At 38.8% G+C, this 16,900-nt stretch overlaps 1 protein-coding gene across 1 annotated transcript in view; it reads left to right on the top strand.

Moving 5' to 3' along the window:
* The window catches only part of LOC134805168 (uncharacterized), a 56,414-nt gene extending 39,756 nt beyond the window's left edge, over positions 1 to 16,658 (top strand). The window contains exons 8-9 of the mRNA XM_063778467.1: positions 10,613 to 10,660; positions 16,439 to 16,658. Of these exons, the coding sequence (XP_063634537.1) occupies positions 10,613 to 10,660; positions 16,439 to 16,602 (212 nt within the window). The 3' untranslated portion in view covers positions 16,603 to 16,658. The remainder of the gene's footprint in view (positions 1 to 10,612; positions 10,661 to 16,438) is intronic.
* Positions 16,659 to 16,900: the final 242 nt, after the last annotated feature.

Below are 16,900 nucleotides of genomic sequence, written 5' to 3'. Positions count from 1 at the left end.
TGGATCCTGCAAAGCCAAAATTTAAGTGTTATGGTTGTGGTGAGCCAGGCGTTGTTCGTAGTCGGTGTCCGAAGTGCAATATTGAGAAAGTCAAGTTAGAAGAAATCTGCTCAATTAACTTATCTGGACCACACCGAAGGCCTACAGTTCCCATGAAAATTGATAATATAGAATCAATTGGCCATGTTGACACATGCGCGAAATCCAGTGTCTGTTCATACCAATTGTACCGAAGACTTTCAGACGAGGGATACAAGTTTAAACAGGAACGGAGATATATAACCCTCGCAGATGGTTTAACGAAGATGCAAGACGTCCTCACCATCACCGTGCCTATCTATGTGTATGGTAAAATTGTACCTACATTACTCGTTGTGCTACCAGGGACCAGTAATACGAAGACTTTATTAGGAGTAGACTATATAACCGACTCTCTGATGGTCCTCAATGTTCCTCAGCTTACATGCCGATTTTTAGATGAGCCCTCCAAAGTTTTCGATTTGATCCTGGAAGACATAGGAGAAACTCTTATTAGCCAAATAGTATCTGAAGTTTCGTTGCCAGAACTACTCTCTCCAACTTTGTCAACTCCAGAGAAATGTGTGACTCCAAAGCAATCTACATCAATGACTGAAATGAGTCTTGAGCGTCCATATGGACCTTCCTTCAGTATTGGGTTAACCGTGTCCCCAAAGATGGCCGTTAAGCGACAGCTTGAGCCGCAGCTAGCTGATGAAGCCCCTTCTACCTCTACACAGAGCATGAGTACTAGCCAGCTACCACCTGAAGAAATTCTTAAGAGTTATGGACCTCTAATACCGATTGACCTGCGCACTCCACCGAAACGTCAATGTAACGATCTGCTCGATGGCTACTCGCCCATTATAGATGCCCTGAAGCATGATGCGATGAAAGCTTTTGAAGATGACATAGAGTTATCACCCGTTTCCAGAAATCTTTTTGGAACTCCGAGCACAGATATTGCTTCTATTGACATAGCTGAACGAGTTCTCAGCTCTGAGGAAGATAAGCAGTTGAACGAATTGATAAGTCGACACGAAGACATTTTTATTCCAAACGGAAAACCAACAACGCAGACAGAGCATGTGATCGACACTGGAAGTCATCGACCCATCTCTGTACCACCGTATCGTTTACCGCCAGCAAAAACTGAAATACTGAAAGCAGAAATCAGTAAAATGCTCGATGAAGGGATAATCAAACCATGTCAGTCACCATGGTCCGCACCTGTTGTTATGGTTCCTAAGAAGGATGGAGGAACAAGAGTTTGCGTTGATTATAGACAACTGAACGCTATTACAACACCTGACGTGTATCCCTTACCTCGCATTGATGATCTGCTGCACAATGCTAAACGAACGCCTTTCATGTCTACCATAGACCTGCGTGCTGGCTACTGGCAAATCAAAGTCAAAGACGAGGATCAACCTAAAACTAGCTTCGTCACGCCATTTGGCATGTATATGTTTCTCCGTATGCCATTCGGACTCCGTAACGCGCCAGCCACATTCCAGAGACTCATGGATGGTTTCCGCATATCTTTGAGTCATATAAAACTTTTGGTTTATCTCGACGATCTCATCATTATGTCCATATCGTTTGAGCAACATTTAAAAGATCTGCAAGATGTATTCGCTCGTTTGAGGGAGTACAACCTAACAGCGAATAGAGAGAAGTGTAACTTTTGCGTCGCAAAGATTAAGTATCTTGGCCATTACATCACAGCGGATGGACTCGAACTCGATCCAGATAAGATCAGTTCAATCTTGAAGATGCCCGCGCCTTCTAATCTTAAACACTTATTGTCATTTATACAAACGTGCTCATGGTACCGAAGATTCGTGCCAAACTTCGCTACAGTTGCTGAGCCTCTCACACGCTTGACAAAGAAGAACACAGAGTGGACTTGGAAAAGCGAGCAGCAGACTGCGTTTGAGACTTTACGAAAACTCCTCGTTTCAGCTCCCGTTTTAGCACAGGCTGATGATTCTAAGCCTTACATAATTAAATCAGATGCTAGTAGCTATGCCATCGGTGCAGTTTTAGTGCAGGGGGAGGGGGATCAAGAACATCCCGTTGAATACGCTAGTCGGTTGTTAAATCAGGCAGAGCGCAACTACTCGACTACTGAACGAGAAGCTTTGAGCGTCGTGTGGGCAGTTAATAAATTTCGAGGCTACATAGAAGGTTCACCGATTACGATCATGACTGATCACCAAGCTTTAAGATGGCTTATGACGTTAAAGTCTCCAACAGGTAGATTAGCCAGATGGGCTCTACAATTGCAGCCATTCGACTTGACCATAAAATATATACCCGGTCGAACAAATGTCGTTGCCGATATGTTGTCACGCCCTAACTGTGATTTGGACAACAAGGAAAGTTGTGGAATCTGTAGCGTTGTAGTGGATACACCTACAAAGAGTCCAAAAGAAATAAGAGAGAAACAGTTGAAAGATGAAAACATAAAGAAGATTATCACAGCTTTAGAAGGAAGCTCAGTAGAAGATGCAAGATACTGGAGTCATAAAGGATATATCATGAACAACGGCATATTGTACAGATATAACCCTGACAGTGATGCTGAAAACAGTCAGCTTGTTGTTCCAGTAGACGAGCAAAAAGATGTTATCTCTGTTTACCATGACGAGCCTACCGCAGGACACTACGGCGCAGAGAAAACCTTTAATCGTATCAGTATGCGATACTTTTGGAAAGGCATGAGAAAGGACATCGAGAATTACGTCCGAAATTGTATACCATGCCAAAGATACAAGCCTTCCAACATGAAGCCAGCTGGATTACTCCAAACGACAGCAATGAATAAGAGGTTTGAAGTCATTGCTTTTGATTTATTTGGCCCTCTACCGACATCATCAGATGGAAAGTCATGGATTCTAATGATCGAAGACTTGTGCACTCGTTGGGTCGAATTATTCGCACTGGAGAGTGCAACCGCTGAAGTTTGCGCAATGACACTTATCAACGAGATCTTCTTGCGATATGGAATGCCGAGAAGGATGATTAGTGACAATGGCACACAATTTGTCAGCGCTGTTATGCAACAAGTAACGTATGTCCTCAAGATCAAACATGCGTTTACACCCGTGTATCATCCAGAAACGAATCCCGTTGAACGTAAAAACAGAGATCTCAAGACGCAACTAGCCATACTAGTAGGTGACAATCATCGTGTCTGGTCTGAGCAGCTACCAAGTATACGTTTCGCAATGAACACAGCAACAGGTTCAACCACTGGCCATTCACCTGCTTATCTGACATTTGGCCGCGAATTGAGAACCCCTGATGACAATGAGCATGATCTAAGGGAGATAATTCTGTCAGAAAATTTCATTCCGGAAATAACGCCAAAGTTATTAACCATAGCGGAAACGCTGAATAGAGTAAGAGAAGTTCAGGAAATGAAGGAGGAGAAGAGGAAAGAATACGTCGACAAGAGTAGAAGAAATTGTCCAAATTATAAGCCTGGAGATCGAGTGATGGTAGAAAGCCATGCTGTTAGTAAAACCGCTCAAGGATTTAGTGCAAAGTTCGCCCCTCGGAGAGATGGTCCATACACGATCCTCAGCAGCCATGGACCAAGTTCCTTCCATATTGCCGACCCTAGCCATCCGAACTGTAGTATTGGACTGTATCACGCCTCAGCACTGCGCCCATACCAATGCGAGAAAGATAGCCCATTGCCATCGCCTGCTATACCAATCCGCAAAAGAGGTCGTCCTCCAAAGAAGCCTGTAACCCAAGACACATCCCAACGCACTTCACGCCCGCGTGGTCGTCAACCCCGTCAACAAGATAATCTGGCTTCCTCGCCGAGACGTCTTCGGAGCCAGAGGGGGAGATTGTAATGCAACGTAAAAGAAACCACCGCGCGTAGTAATAATATGAGTCATACGCGCTACTTGCTGCGCCCGGTATCGTAGGAACCCGCCTTACCCCGCGCGCGCACAGCCCGCACGGTCGCCCGCGCCAGGCCTTTATAAGCCGCAGCGCGGCCCCGGCTCGCTCAGTTTGTCTCGCGCAGCGATCCGATCACATTGAGATGGGACGGAGTAGCTGACTTGACGAGCAAAGCATCGCGACCGCCCGGTATTGCTTCCGTAGCACGGTTCAGTGCCGGTCAGCCGCGACGTACTTTTCTAAGTGCTAGGACGTACACTCTGTACTTAGGAGTAGTTGCGCTAAGCGATACTTCCGTAATACGGTTTATCTGTTTGGCATTGCACTACGTCTCGTTTGCATGTTAAGTTAAGTAAACCGTAAGTTGTAATATTTTGTTAGTCTCTTTTGTTATGTTGTGCCTTTAAATATTTTATACGCTAATTATTATAGCTTGCCGCTTAATTGTTAAAGTTTGAATCTTTTAGCTTATACTCTGTTGCCTTGTTTTGCATATGTTTGATTTTCTAAACGCTTAGCATTATTTTAGTTTAACTTGCTTTGCAATATTATTATTCCCCTTGTAAACTTTCACTGATATTTTCTTATACGCTAGCCTTGTTTAATGTTAATGTTTGCACAATAACAATTTACGCTTGTTGCTTATTGTTTAATTTTTCATTTCTTACTTTTAGAACTAGCTTGCCGTACTGTTTTGCTAAAGTTTACTGTGATTCATTCATATCATTGCTTTTAGTTTTCGTATTTTCTTAGTTTTAGCTAACGCTTGTCATACTGTTCCTATAATATTTACTGTGGTGCGATTTTCTTGACAATAAACGTCTTTAACTCTGCCGTGGTGGTTTCTATATTCGAACCTGCATTACACTGCTAAAATAATTTACAACTAATATTGAAAGCAGAAGTAGTTGAAAATAGAGTTCCGGTTATAATATTAGCTGAAAATTGTTGAGCATTAGACTTTTCGGTCATCGCGACATCTATCTATTGTCAACTACAGTACTGATAAATTCCCCTACTTGACGCTAAATGTCGACTACGAAATAATTTGCGTTTTGGTAAGAAAACTGTACCTCTACCAATTCTACCATGAGCTGCCAGAGTATTTTTCACTGACTTTAAGTGAATAAACGCGCCGTATGTCACGTTTTACTTTTCTTATGGTCTAATGTGCCAACTTCACTCCTCTCCAAACGATGCTGTCCCTTTCTAAGTATACTAAAAAACAGAGCAAGAATTACATCGGAGAATTATACAGCGCCTCTAGGAGTCACCAAAAGAACAAAATATTGGTATGAGTAAATGGTAAATTACCTATCGATACCTACCTATCTGAACTTAGCAATATGGAGGGTAGAGGTGAGGAGAAAACTCCTTTATGGGAGAATATTTGCTAAAGTGTCCAGCCGTCAGCTATAAATAATAGTTCCAAATCTCTCCAGGGTAGCGCAAGGGTACTTCGTAGCTAAGAACGTAGGCGTTATTGACGGCGTGAAGTGCGCTGTCAATTATTTGAATGTTTTTATCAAATATTTTAGGTGTTGTGGCGCCACCTATTTAAGAGGGAAGAATAGCTACTTACTGACACTGACAATACTTACTTAGTAGGTACTTTTTCATACAATATCCATTTCCGGAGAAAACGGTTTCCACTAACAAAATCTTAAAAAATCACTGATTATGATGTCGTTCGCTTCACCCGATCACGCCGATTTCCGTTTCGCCGACAACGATGTAATTATCATCGAACCACTGGGCTAACTTTTGCTATTAGGAGCTGTCATTTTTGTTTGTGTGTGTGTGTGTGTGTGTGTGTGTGTGTGTGTGTGTGTGCGCGTGCGTGCGTGCGTGCGTGCGTACGTGCGTGAGTGCGTGCGTGCGTGCGTGCGTGCGTGCGCGCGTGTGTGTGTGTGTGTGTCACAAAACACTAGCATAGAATACCATGATTGGTTCTAGTTTAGGTTGTAATCAATTTTTTATCGAAACATGAACAAAAGCATAAGTTTGTAGTATCTATGCAACATAGATTTTATTTTATGGTCATTTGAAATGAAATGAAATATATTTAATAACAATTGTTACATGTCGAGTTTGTGTACCTACGTGAAATTAAGTAGATAATTAAATGTATAAAACCATGTTTATCAGACTCTAACTAAAAGTTTTTGTGTAGGTTAGCCTACTCATGTATTGTCCTAGTCTAGCCATTAATAAGAGAGAAGTTCTGCTAATCAATATTAATACCAAATGATCACTCGACCCATTGTGTTTCCAATGGTTTTTCGGGTAATTGTGACAGTTACTTAATGATTAATCTGCGAAGAGTAAATATGCGTATCAATGTTCTGCTTACTGACTACTCTTGCAAACGACTATTATGCGTAATGAGATTCTGCCAGTCGTTACTCTGCCAAACAACCCGTCTGCGGATCGTTGTCGGTGAATCGAAAATTTTTCGTACGTAACGGCGTAATTTTTATTTTTATTTATTTTATTTATTTATTGTTCAGAACACATACAGTCATACATAAAAATATAGATATAACTTACAAAAATATATAAAAACAGACCTGGGGGCCGATTTTTGAATTTCGACCACTCGATTTCGTGTATTTCGTTAAATAATATCTCCACTACTAGGCATTTAAATTCTACTAATAGAATTGAAATCGAGTGGTCAATACCAATAGATTCCAAATTTCTATCGCTAGTATTTCAAAAATTAGCATTTCGCCGTTTTCCACCGATTTTCGAGTGAGAAATCGAGCGATCGAAATTCAATAATCGGCCCCCTGGAGGTTCATAATGTAAACATGTAAACATCAAAAGATACAAAAGCGTTTTGCGAAGAGAAAATAAGTAAAACATTAACTGATAATACTACTACTAAATATGGTGATAATTTATTTTATCAACAGCAGTTTGGATCTCGTATGTACGTATGTATGTATGTATGTCTCGTATTTTTCTCAGAATATCAATAGGGCACCGTTCAAATTTGCTCTTCGAAAACTTTTTTGAAGTGAATACTTCTTTAGCGGGACTGAGCACTTTTTGTGATGGGGAAAAAAATTTAAACTCGCGAGAGCGTAAGACGTAAGACGTGACGTCACGTGTGACGGACACTGTTACAAAGTCATTGAGTTTTTCTTTTTTTTATTTAAATGCCATCTTGTGAGTTTCCCTCAAACTGGTACTAATATAACTTTAGTACTCACAGTGATGTGCTTAGGGGTTTCAAGTAATGCGACGAAATAACGCTAGATGGCGTTAACCTCAATTATACATAGTGCTGCAGACATTTTGCACTAGTCATTGAGTTTTCACTTCTGCCGGCACTCCCGGAGTGCAACCCGTTGTTTTTTTTTTCATATATATTTTTTTGCACTCCAATCACTGCTGTGCTACCCCTCAAAATTTCACGATTCTAGACTTCAGGTACCAATGTTTTCAGGTTTATAGGTATTTTTAGGTACCCCTATTTTCAGGGGTTGCAGGGCGAAAGTTACAGATTCCTGGTCACCAGATGTATTTCCATACAGACCCATCTCTACATGCCTAATTTCAGCCTACTAAGGCTTCAGGTAGTAGTCTGTATTTTCTATGATACGAATTTCATATGGTTCGGACAGTGAAAAATAAGGTATCTATAAAATTTTAAGTAGAAGGCAGCCTAATAAAACTTGGTGTTTTTGATAAATCTAACTACATGGTACCTATACAAAAAAAAACAGTTCTCTAGCATTATCCAAGCCGAAACTATGAGGGTTCGAAAATACGACGCACCGTGCCGAGAAAAGATATGCACTGCCTTTTGCCCTTCGTTTCGTCTCGGCGAGGACACGGCCGTGCCCCCAGATAATGATGTTACTTGAAAGTTCACGCCAAACTTCATATTATTTTAGAATGCCGTTTTAAATTAAAAGTGTAAGTTCGATTGTATTATAGCGATGGCGGTGGCCAGGCTCCTGTGACTCGAAAGTTCGTGCCTACCTTTACTAATAATATAGAGAGAGACCTAAGCTTAGATAATCATCTTAAACTTACGCAAAGAGAATAGAGCGTATAGAGACGGATTGTCAAAGTAAATTATGTAGCCACTGTAAATTTACTGCCATCTTTCGACAGAACATAAAACTGTTGGAACGCCATTTGACTTTAATCCTTATTCTTTCACTGATATGTGTTGGCTTATTAAATATTAATATTAACGCCATCTACTCGACTATAGGCCAAAGGTATGGTGCAATCTTTTTGAGTGATGGCGCCATAACTTTCAGCCTACTCTCGAGTAGATGGCGTTAATATTACTAGTAGTTCGCCCCGAACTGAGAACTCGCGGTTCGCCAAAAAGATCAATTGAATGCAGTGCTACTTAGTCCGAGATGGGCATTTCGTAATTGATTCCTGATTCCACGATTACTTGAAATTACTTTTTAATCTGATTACCGATTCCCAGATTACTTTTTAATCTAACAATGCCGAATTACTAAGTACAATTCCATTTGAGGAATCAGGAATCAATTTCTCGAATATTACAATTACTAGTAATTGGAATCAATGTCGATTCCTCATCACAGGAATGCATTACTTGATTCCTTTCAGATTACATTTCGTGCTACTACTATCAAAAGTACATTTCGATAGTAGATATCAGATGTTGTTGACTTACTAGGATGCATCTATATCTTATTTGAAACAAGTGCGCAGATTTCGAAAATGTCCATGACCTATAAAACGACATCCATGACGACTTTTATGACATACTGCATGGCCGCCATCTTGGAATCCAAAATGGTCAACATTTTCGAAATCTGCGCCCAATAAAATCTATAAAACGACATCCATGCCGACTTTTACGACATAGTGCATGGCCGCCATCTTGGATTTCAAAATAGTCATCATTTTCGAAACCTGCGCCCCCTAAAACCTATAAAACGACATCCATGACGACTTTTATGATAGTGCATGGCCGCCATCTTGGTTTCCAAAATTGTCATAATTTTCGAAAAAAATCTTAAATTAAAAAAACAATATTATAAATGTGTAAACCGAGCACTTTCATTTGATACCAAACTCGACCATACTTTCATGCAATTAAAATGACCAGAATAGCAAGACCCCTCACAAATGGCTTTTTAGTATTTTAAGCTCTTCTAGCTCAATAACCTCTTGTTCGAGCCAGCTCAAAATTTAATGACTAAAATATAATGCCCTCGACTATACGTTCACCCAATTTCATTTAAATTAGAACAAAGGGTCTAGCAGGCTAAGGAAGGAGAAGTGGCCCCTGTGACGGATATCGGATTTTTATAATGTCATTTGTTGGCTATCGTATAATATAGAAACACCTTAACTTTCAGCCCCCTATCGTGAACCGTCACCGAGATAATGTGAAAAACGTCATTTTATGGACACATTTTTCAAAGTCGTTTTTCTCCTGAACTATATAAGGTAGAGCAATCAGACCAAATCATAGCTACAAAGTATGAGTAGGAGTATAACTCAGATTTTTTTAAATATTTTATTCCCTGAAAAAATAATGATTAATATGTCAGAGATTTTTTGACAGCTCTTTTCAACAAGTATACGTAAAGGTACACCTATGGAAAAAAATCACATAAACTGCAAATAGTATTTATTAGCTACTACCATGCGAAAAATCAATTCAATATAATTGGTGCAACATACTTAAAAAAAAAATAATGTCAACGAAAGCAATAACTATCAAATGAGTTGAGTAACCTTTTTTGACAGCCATGCGTCAAGTTCAAAATAAACACTCTCTCTTGCTAGGCAACGAAATTAAACCTCATTTAAACAGAAAATCTCCTTCAGAATGAAAGACGCCTTTGATAGCTAAACGCTTTCGTTGACATTTAATTTTTTTTAAGTATGTTGCACCAATTATATTGAATTGATTTTTCGCATGGTAGTAGCTAATACTATTTGCAGTTTATGTGATTTTTTCCATAGGTGTACCTTTACAAATACTTGTTGAAAAGAGCTGTCAAAAAATCTCTGGCATTATAATCATTATTTTTTCAGGGAATTAAATATTTGAAAAAATCTGAGTTATACTCCTACTCATTCTTTGTAGCTATGATTTGGTTTGATTGCTCTACCTTATATAGTTCAGGAGAAAAACGACTTTGAAAAATGTGTCCATAAAATGAATTTTTGACATTATCTCGGTGACGGTTCAAGATAGGGGGCTGAAAGTTAAGGTGTTTCTATATTATAAGATAGCCAACAAATGACATTATAAAAATCCGATATTCGTCACAGGGGCCCCTTCTCCTTCCTTAGCCTGCTAGACCCTTTACTTAAGTAATTGAGTATCAAACTATCCTCTGATAGTTCAGCTTAAAAACATCGAAATGCCGGGACGTGCCCCTAGCCAAACGTGTGTTCAAAGTTGAATGTAAGAACTTCACTTCGCTTCGCTCGCTCGTTCGAATATTAATATTTAACAAGTTAACACATATTATCAGTGAAAGAATAATGATATAAGTCAAATGGCGTCCTAACAGTATTAATCGTCTGTCGAAAGATGGCAGTAAATGTACTGTGGTTATTAGCTACATAATTTACCATGTCAGTAACTCTCTATTTCAAATTCTCTTTGACCTAAGTAAGTAGGTAGATGAAACGTTTTTGCCTTTTTCAGTGTCTACAACGGCGATAGAAAGCCCCAGACCGACTGGTGCCGCCCCAGGTTAGATCTTTTTGTATTATTTAAGGTGTTGTTATTCCTTACATCATGATCTCTCGAGAACGGGGCGGGCGCACGCACGCGGGTGCCATCGTAGGTAAAATCCGTCGCACGCGCCCTTGCCAGGGGACCTCCCGCGTAAACCGAAATTCGCAAATTGCAGGGATGTTTCAAATTTACTCCAATGAAGGCGTAACAAGAGTGACAGAGAAGGATGCCCGCATTTTCGCTCCGTGTCCGCGCCAGTGCACAGACGTAGATTTGACCGATTTAGGCGGCCAATATTATTTTAGGGTTTATATTAGTTCAAAATGGGATAAAACATTATAATACGTGATTTTATATTAAAGATAATTATATTTTATCAATTAAAAAAAAAATTAAAATCAGGTAAACTTTGCTCTTGTATTTACTCTAAAATATATTTTCGAGTGAGAACTTTTCTCCCCGAAGCACTAGGTTTACCTACCTGTAAAAATAATATGTTTTTTTAATCAATTTAAACGAAAAGGAATTTTCTTGGAATGCGTCTAAGTCCGGAAGTTGCGGTTAGTTGTGGCTAATTTTGTAAACACCATAAAGAGGAATAAGCATTCTATTCAAATATATACAATACACTACAGGGACGCACCCTGAAGTACAACAAAAAGACGTTTGAAAAACCAAATCTATGAAAAAAACAACATTTTGTGAAAGGTCATATTTAACTGGCTCAAAATATATGATAAACGTCAAAAATATAATATCAAATGATTTAAATATATAAATTCTTCCCTGAATAACTGGATTCCATCAATAAAACTTTATAAAAATACCAGAAAAAAAATATATACACTTTGGAAAACATGTAACTTTTAGGAGCGTCGAGAACAGAAACGTGCGCTCTGAGCGATAGTCAAAGTTCGACTGCCTGTTGTGCGGCTCAGGTTTGACGATAAGGAGTGGGGAGGGTACCACAATATACCTGGGTCTATAGGCTACCCCCACGTGATATTTTTTTATCAATAGGTTGATTTTTGCAAAATCGACTTTTGGCCGCCTAAATCCGTTAAATCTACGTCTGTGCAGTGGGGGAAACTGCAGCGTTCGGCTCAGCGTCGGTAATACGACATAGATGGTAGGATCCTATAGATGTGCTATACGCGTGCCTCCGTGAGGGACAAAACATACGCAATGCGACACTATTATTGGTCAAATTTATTTGTTGCCTTAGAGCATTTAGTAACTGGAGACGTCATGGCTGTCATGTTCTGTACGAAACAGTCTGCCGATTTTTGCGGGGGCGGGGACGTCAAATGCATGGAGTTAATATTAAATTTGACAGAGGGGATGCCACTTAAGACAAACTGTGACACTGCAATGTGACACGGACGATTTGAAAGAGTGCGTGTAGACGAGTGATACCACGTAACAAAAATTCTCCCCCAATGGTGAAATAGTACATTGTAGGAGAGGACGGAAAACCGCCAAAAGATGGAGGAGTGATTTTGAGGGCCGACACGTTAGTGGAGGCCCTCAAATAATACGAGTCCATCTTTAGCGTTTCCGGCCGAGGCATTACATAGTGCTTTTCACGACTACTGCGAGGAAATAAGAAAACATTTGCATAACTATAAGTACTAGCCCGCGATTTCTCTGGTAGCAAATTACTAGCCACTGCCTGTGCTGTCTCTTGAATTTCGGTAGGCGTCAGCGTAAGAATATCATTTTCACCTCAGCAGCTCGAACAAGGGTACTTTGCTTCTTAAAAATAGTGAGCAAAATGCGATTTTGCTCACTGAGTGAGACAAAATGACATTCAAGTGACCTTTATAGTCAAATGTCATTTCAACATGCGGGGTCTAATACAAGTTCGAAATACTTGGGTTCTATTATCTCTGTCCCTTTCACACTGTTAGCAAAAAGAAACAGACGAAAAAAAGTTCAAACGACATTCAACGGTATATTGACTGTTTATAATAGACCCCCGAAAAACTTCAGAACGCATCGTTCCAAACCACGTACGAGCTCCGTACGAGTATGAATTCTAAATAATTATTTAATTAATATAAAGTTTAAGATTTGATAAAAATACTATATTTTAGGTATTTTATTGTACAAATAAAATAATGAACTCAAAAAATACACAGATTATCACGCAAAATTAATTATTTTACTTTTAAGAATTTCTACTATAGTTGACAAATAGTACGTATCCGCAATTCGGACCGTATCTTACAAAGTACTTTTTTACAAAAAAAAGTTGTTGGTTGAAGTGTCAGTTGATGTTTCTTTATTTCCATATTATTTTACTGAAATTTATTATTACGTTTTGTTTTTGTGTTAGATTGCGGTAATTAAACTTAATTGTTTGTATATCTTAAGAAAACATGAGTGCATAGGTATTAAGAAACGAAGAAGGATTACATTTTTCAAGTTGTTTAATAGGTATGTTCTCACTGCTAAGGTGTGAAAAATTTTGTGTACTACACGAGATCAAAGTTATTTACATCTCGTGCGCTTTTGAGTCCCTTACTACGCTCAAGATTCTAAATTAGATTCACTCGCTACGCTCGTGAATCTATTATAGAATCTTTCGCTTGCACGGGACTCAAAATAAGCACTCGCAGAAATATCAAACTTTGATCTCTTGTTGTACAAATAACTATTTCTTCACTAGAAGAACTCATTTTTATAGCGAGCGTAGATACGTGTTTCTTGTATTTTTTAGTCAAACACAATTTACACTATCCAATTCAGTGAGTATTTTCCGATCCCGCCTTTTTATCCTTTTTTATTTTTTATCACTTTTAAGAGGCGTTTTTCTGTTGTTTGCTTCAAACCGACTCTAAACTTAGAAGCGTTTTTGCTAAAAAACAGCTACAAAAGTAAAAAACGACTTAAGCGTAAATTGAACGAACTGACTGTTTTTTAAACAAGAAATTGGTCCTATAAATAACCTAATTTTATTTTTGAAGGAAAAAGTTGCGCCAAAAAAGACCTTTTATTGATTTTTATGTTTTAAATGATACTCATTGCTGTAGCGAACCGTCACCAATGACAGTTGATGATAACAATGAAACATTGTAGTAGTGGTGGTTCAGGTGCTACAGCTATTGCCTACTTTCCAGCTTGGTTTTAGACCATCTATTGCCACATTTCCGAACAGTGGCGTGAAATAATTATTTTCAATATGGTCCTTGTTTTCAAATAAAAAAATTAGGACTGCTTTACGTTAGACAATATGTATCTGGTTTTATAGATCTTAAAAATGCGAAATGTTGCATAATTAAGTACTTTGTGCAAACATTATTTTTAATAATTAATGATATTTAGCATCGGAATGAAATCCGTTCGTTTTTTTTTAATTAATACATTTAACTTGAAACATATCTGGTTTTAAACAAAAAATAAATATACATAACAAACAAACGTAAACTATCAAATATATCATATGAATAATGTTCGCTCTAAAAGCAACACTTACCAAAGAATGGGACAAAATATTCTTGGAGGAGCTGCGGCATTTCGTTAAAAATTTTAGCAAACGTTTGCGTTTGTGTATTAAAGCGAAAGGAGGCTATTTTGAAGACAATTAATTTATGTTGCATAAAAAGACTGCAGTTTTAATTTTTAACTCACTTTGTACTTGTTACGTAAGTACTTAATAAAATAATTAGAATAAAAACTTTTTACAAAAAAAATGAAACCGACTTCAAAAAGGATGAAATAAAATATTATCCTTTTTTATATCCATGCGTTACCAAGTGATATGTTTGAAGTCGGTGCCAAGCCAAATTTTGAAGCATACCATGATTTTGGTGCGATTCGATAAGGATTTACCTACGTTGGATTGCCTTACACGACGACAATGAACGTACTTTCTGTAGCTACAGTCGACGTTAAAAATATGTTTACACTTTTCGCCTTATTACAAAGAAGTAAAGTGCAAAAGTGTAAACATATCATTGACGTCGACTGGACCTAAGAACACACCTCAGAACACACGATCAAACCTTCTTGGCGCAGTCCGTACCATATTTGTCGGCACATTAGTCGTGTAAATATAAATGCATTTTTTTGCCGTCGTATTTATTAAAGAGCATTTCTTACTAATGCTCGAACAGTCTATAGCAGGCAAGTGTGGGATTGGGACTGAGTTATTTCCCGTCCCTTATCCAGAGGACTACATTTCAAAATATAAAACAATTCAAGGAATTTACCTTCTTGCTAATTTTCACCTAAAGCGGTTCAGTTGTTTAGCCATGAAAAGGCGACAAAGAGGCAGACAGAATTCTTTACTCATTTATAATAGTTATTAGTACAGTTCTAATGGAATTTACAGCCATATAGCTGATTATTTTTGACTGGTATTGTTACTACTTGGCTTGGCACCGACTTCAAACATATCAGTTGGTAACGCATAGACATAAAAAAGGATAATATTTTATTTCATCCTTTTTGAAGTCGGTTTAATTTTTTTTGTAAAAAGTTTTTATTTTACCATTTTTAGTTTTAACGCATTGTTAAGAGCGCGACGCATGAATGAAAAACAAGATCATGTTTAACACTAAATTCGTGTAACACCTATTACTTTAGTAAATATGTAATCAGGAATTTTCTCGAGTCCGTCTGGGAAATTATAATTCCTGTCAACTAAATCCATCCGCCCGCCCCGCCACTGACCCAATCCCTCAGCCCCCCGATCACTCAACCTCACAGCAGATCAACCCCTGATCCAGGAACCCCTCGATCCGGAACCAGCAACCCTTCAACCGCCATTCCCCGACCCCTTAACTCCTAACCCTAACCCACGATCAGTAGCCTTACCAGCTTACCACGAGTTTGACATTGATATATTCGCTAGCATGTGTGTAACTTACTTCCTATGCATCTCGCTCGTACTAACCTTAGTGTGAGCGAGATGCATAAAAAGTTATATTTAGATGCATAAGACGTTAGCGAATATGTCAATGTCAAGCTCGTGGTAAGGCTACAGTTGCAGTACATCAAATTGGTGGTTTTCGGAAGCAAATGCTCGAGTTACTTTAGAAAACCCCGAAATCACTTAACACGTGCCTTTAAAAATTGAGGAGTTCCCTCAATTCCTCATGGATTCCATCATCAGACCAGAACCAAAAATAATACGGAAACACCTTGGAGGTAACTTCTTCCCTTCCACACAAAAAAAGAATTACTCAAATCGGATCACAGGTGCCGGAGTAATCGCTGAACATACTTACATATAAAGAAATCATCATCATTATCATCAAAATAATCGTCATCATCAGGTCTACTTCATCAAATTGGTGGTTTTCGGGAGAAAATGCTCGAGTTGCTTAAGAAAACGCCCAAAACACCATGCATGTGCCTTTAAAAATTGAGGAGTTCCCTCAATTCCTCATGAATCCCATCATCAGAACAGAACCAAATTAATATGGGACCAACTTGGAGGTAGCTCCTTTCAAACAAAAAAAGAATTACTCAAATCGGACTACGGATGTCGGAGTAATCGGTGAACGTACATAGAAAAAAGAAAAAAAATAGCCACAACCGAATACAGAACCTCCTCCTTCTATGAAATTGAAGTCGGTTAAAAAACCGTTGACAACGTACCTATTTTTGGGCCAACCTGTAAGTACGAGCAATTATTAGGGTTGGCAAAACTTGACGTTACTTTGCGTGCACAACCACAGATAATGACTTGAATTTTGATTAGAAAGGAACAGCATGATTTGTCCCTGAATCGCTGTCAATTTTGGGGATTGTATTAAAATTTATTCATTTATGTATGTGTGACAGGTAGTGACCCGTCGTACAAGCAGAGCCCAGATGTCTTCGAGGCCCCGGCCAAGAAGTGCCCAGAGCTCTGCGAGGCCCCGGCCAACCGGGGCTTGAAGGTGCAGGTCCACAGGAAGGTCCCCGCGGAGCCCGCGGCGTGGAGCCCCCTGTTCAATAAACGCTGAATTGTGCAAATTGTAGCTGCGTACTGTCATTTATAATAAACAGTCAGTCAACTTTCGTTTTTACATTTATTTAGCTTGCCCTGTAGGCATATTTATTTGAGTCATTATGAATATGAACCACTTCCTCGGTTCAGCTGAAACTTTGAGTAAGTACTACCTTAATTCCGATGACAATGCAATAATATGCTAACATGGGGAGCTGACCTGAAAAATATTGATTTTATTCGAAAAAAAAGTCCTTCGTAACTAGAGCCAGGCAAGAAGTTTTAGATAATAGTACTACTACGTACGTCCTATA

This window comes from Cydia splendana, chromosome Z, assembly GCF_910591565.1.
Source record: "Cydia splendana chromosome Z, ilCydSple1.2, whole genome shotgun sequence".
Classification (NCBI taxonomy): domain Eukaryota; kingdom Metazoa; phylum Arthropoda; class Insecta; order Lepidoptera; family Tortricidae; genus Cydia; species Cydia splendana.
The sequence above is the reverse complement of the archived record's forward strand: the minus strand, read 5'-3'. Positions and strand labels throughout refer to the sequence as shown.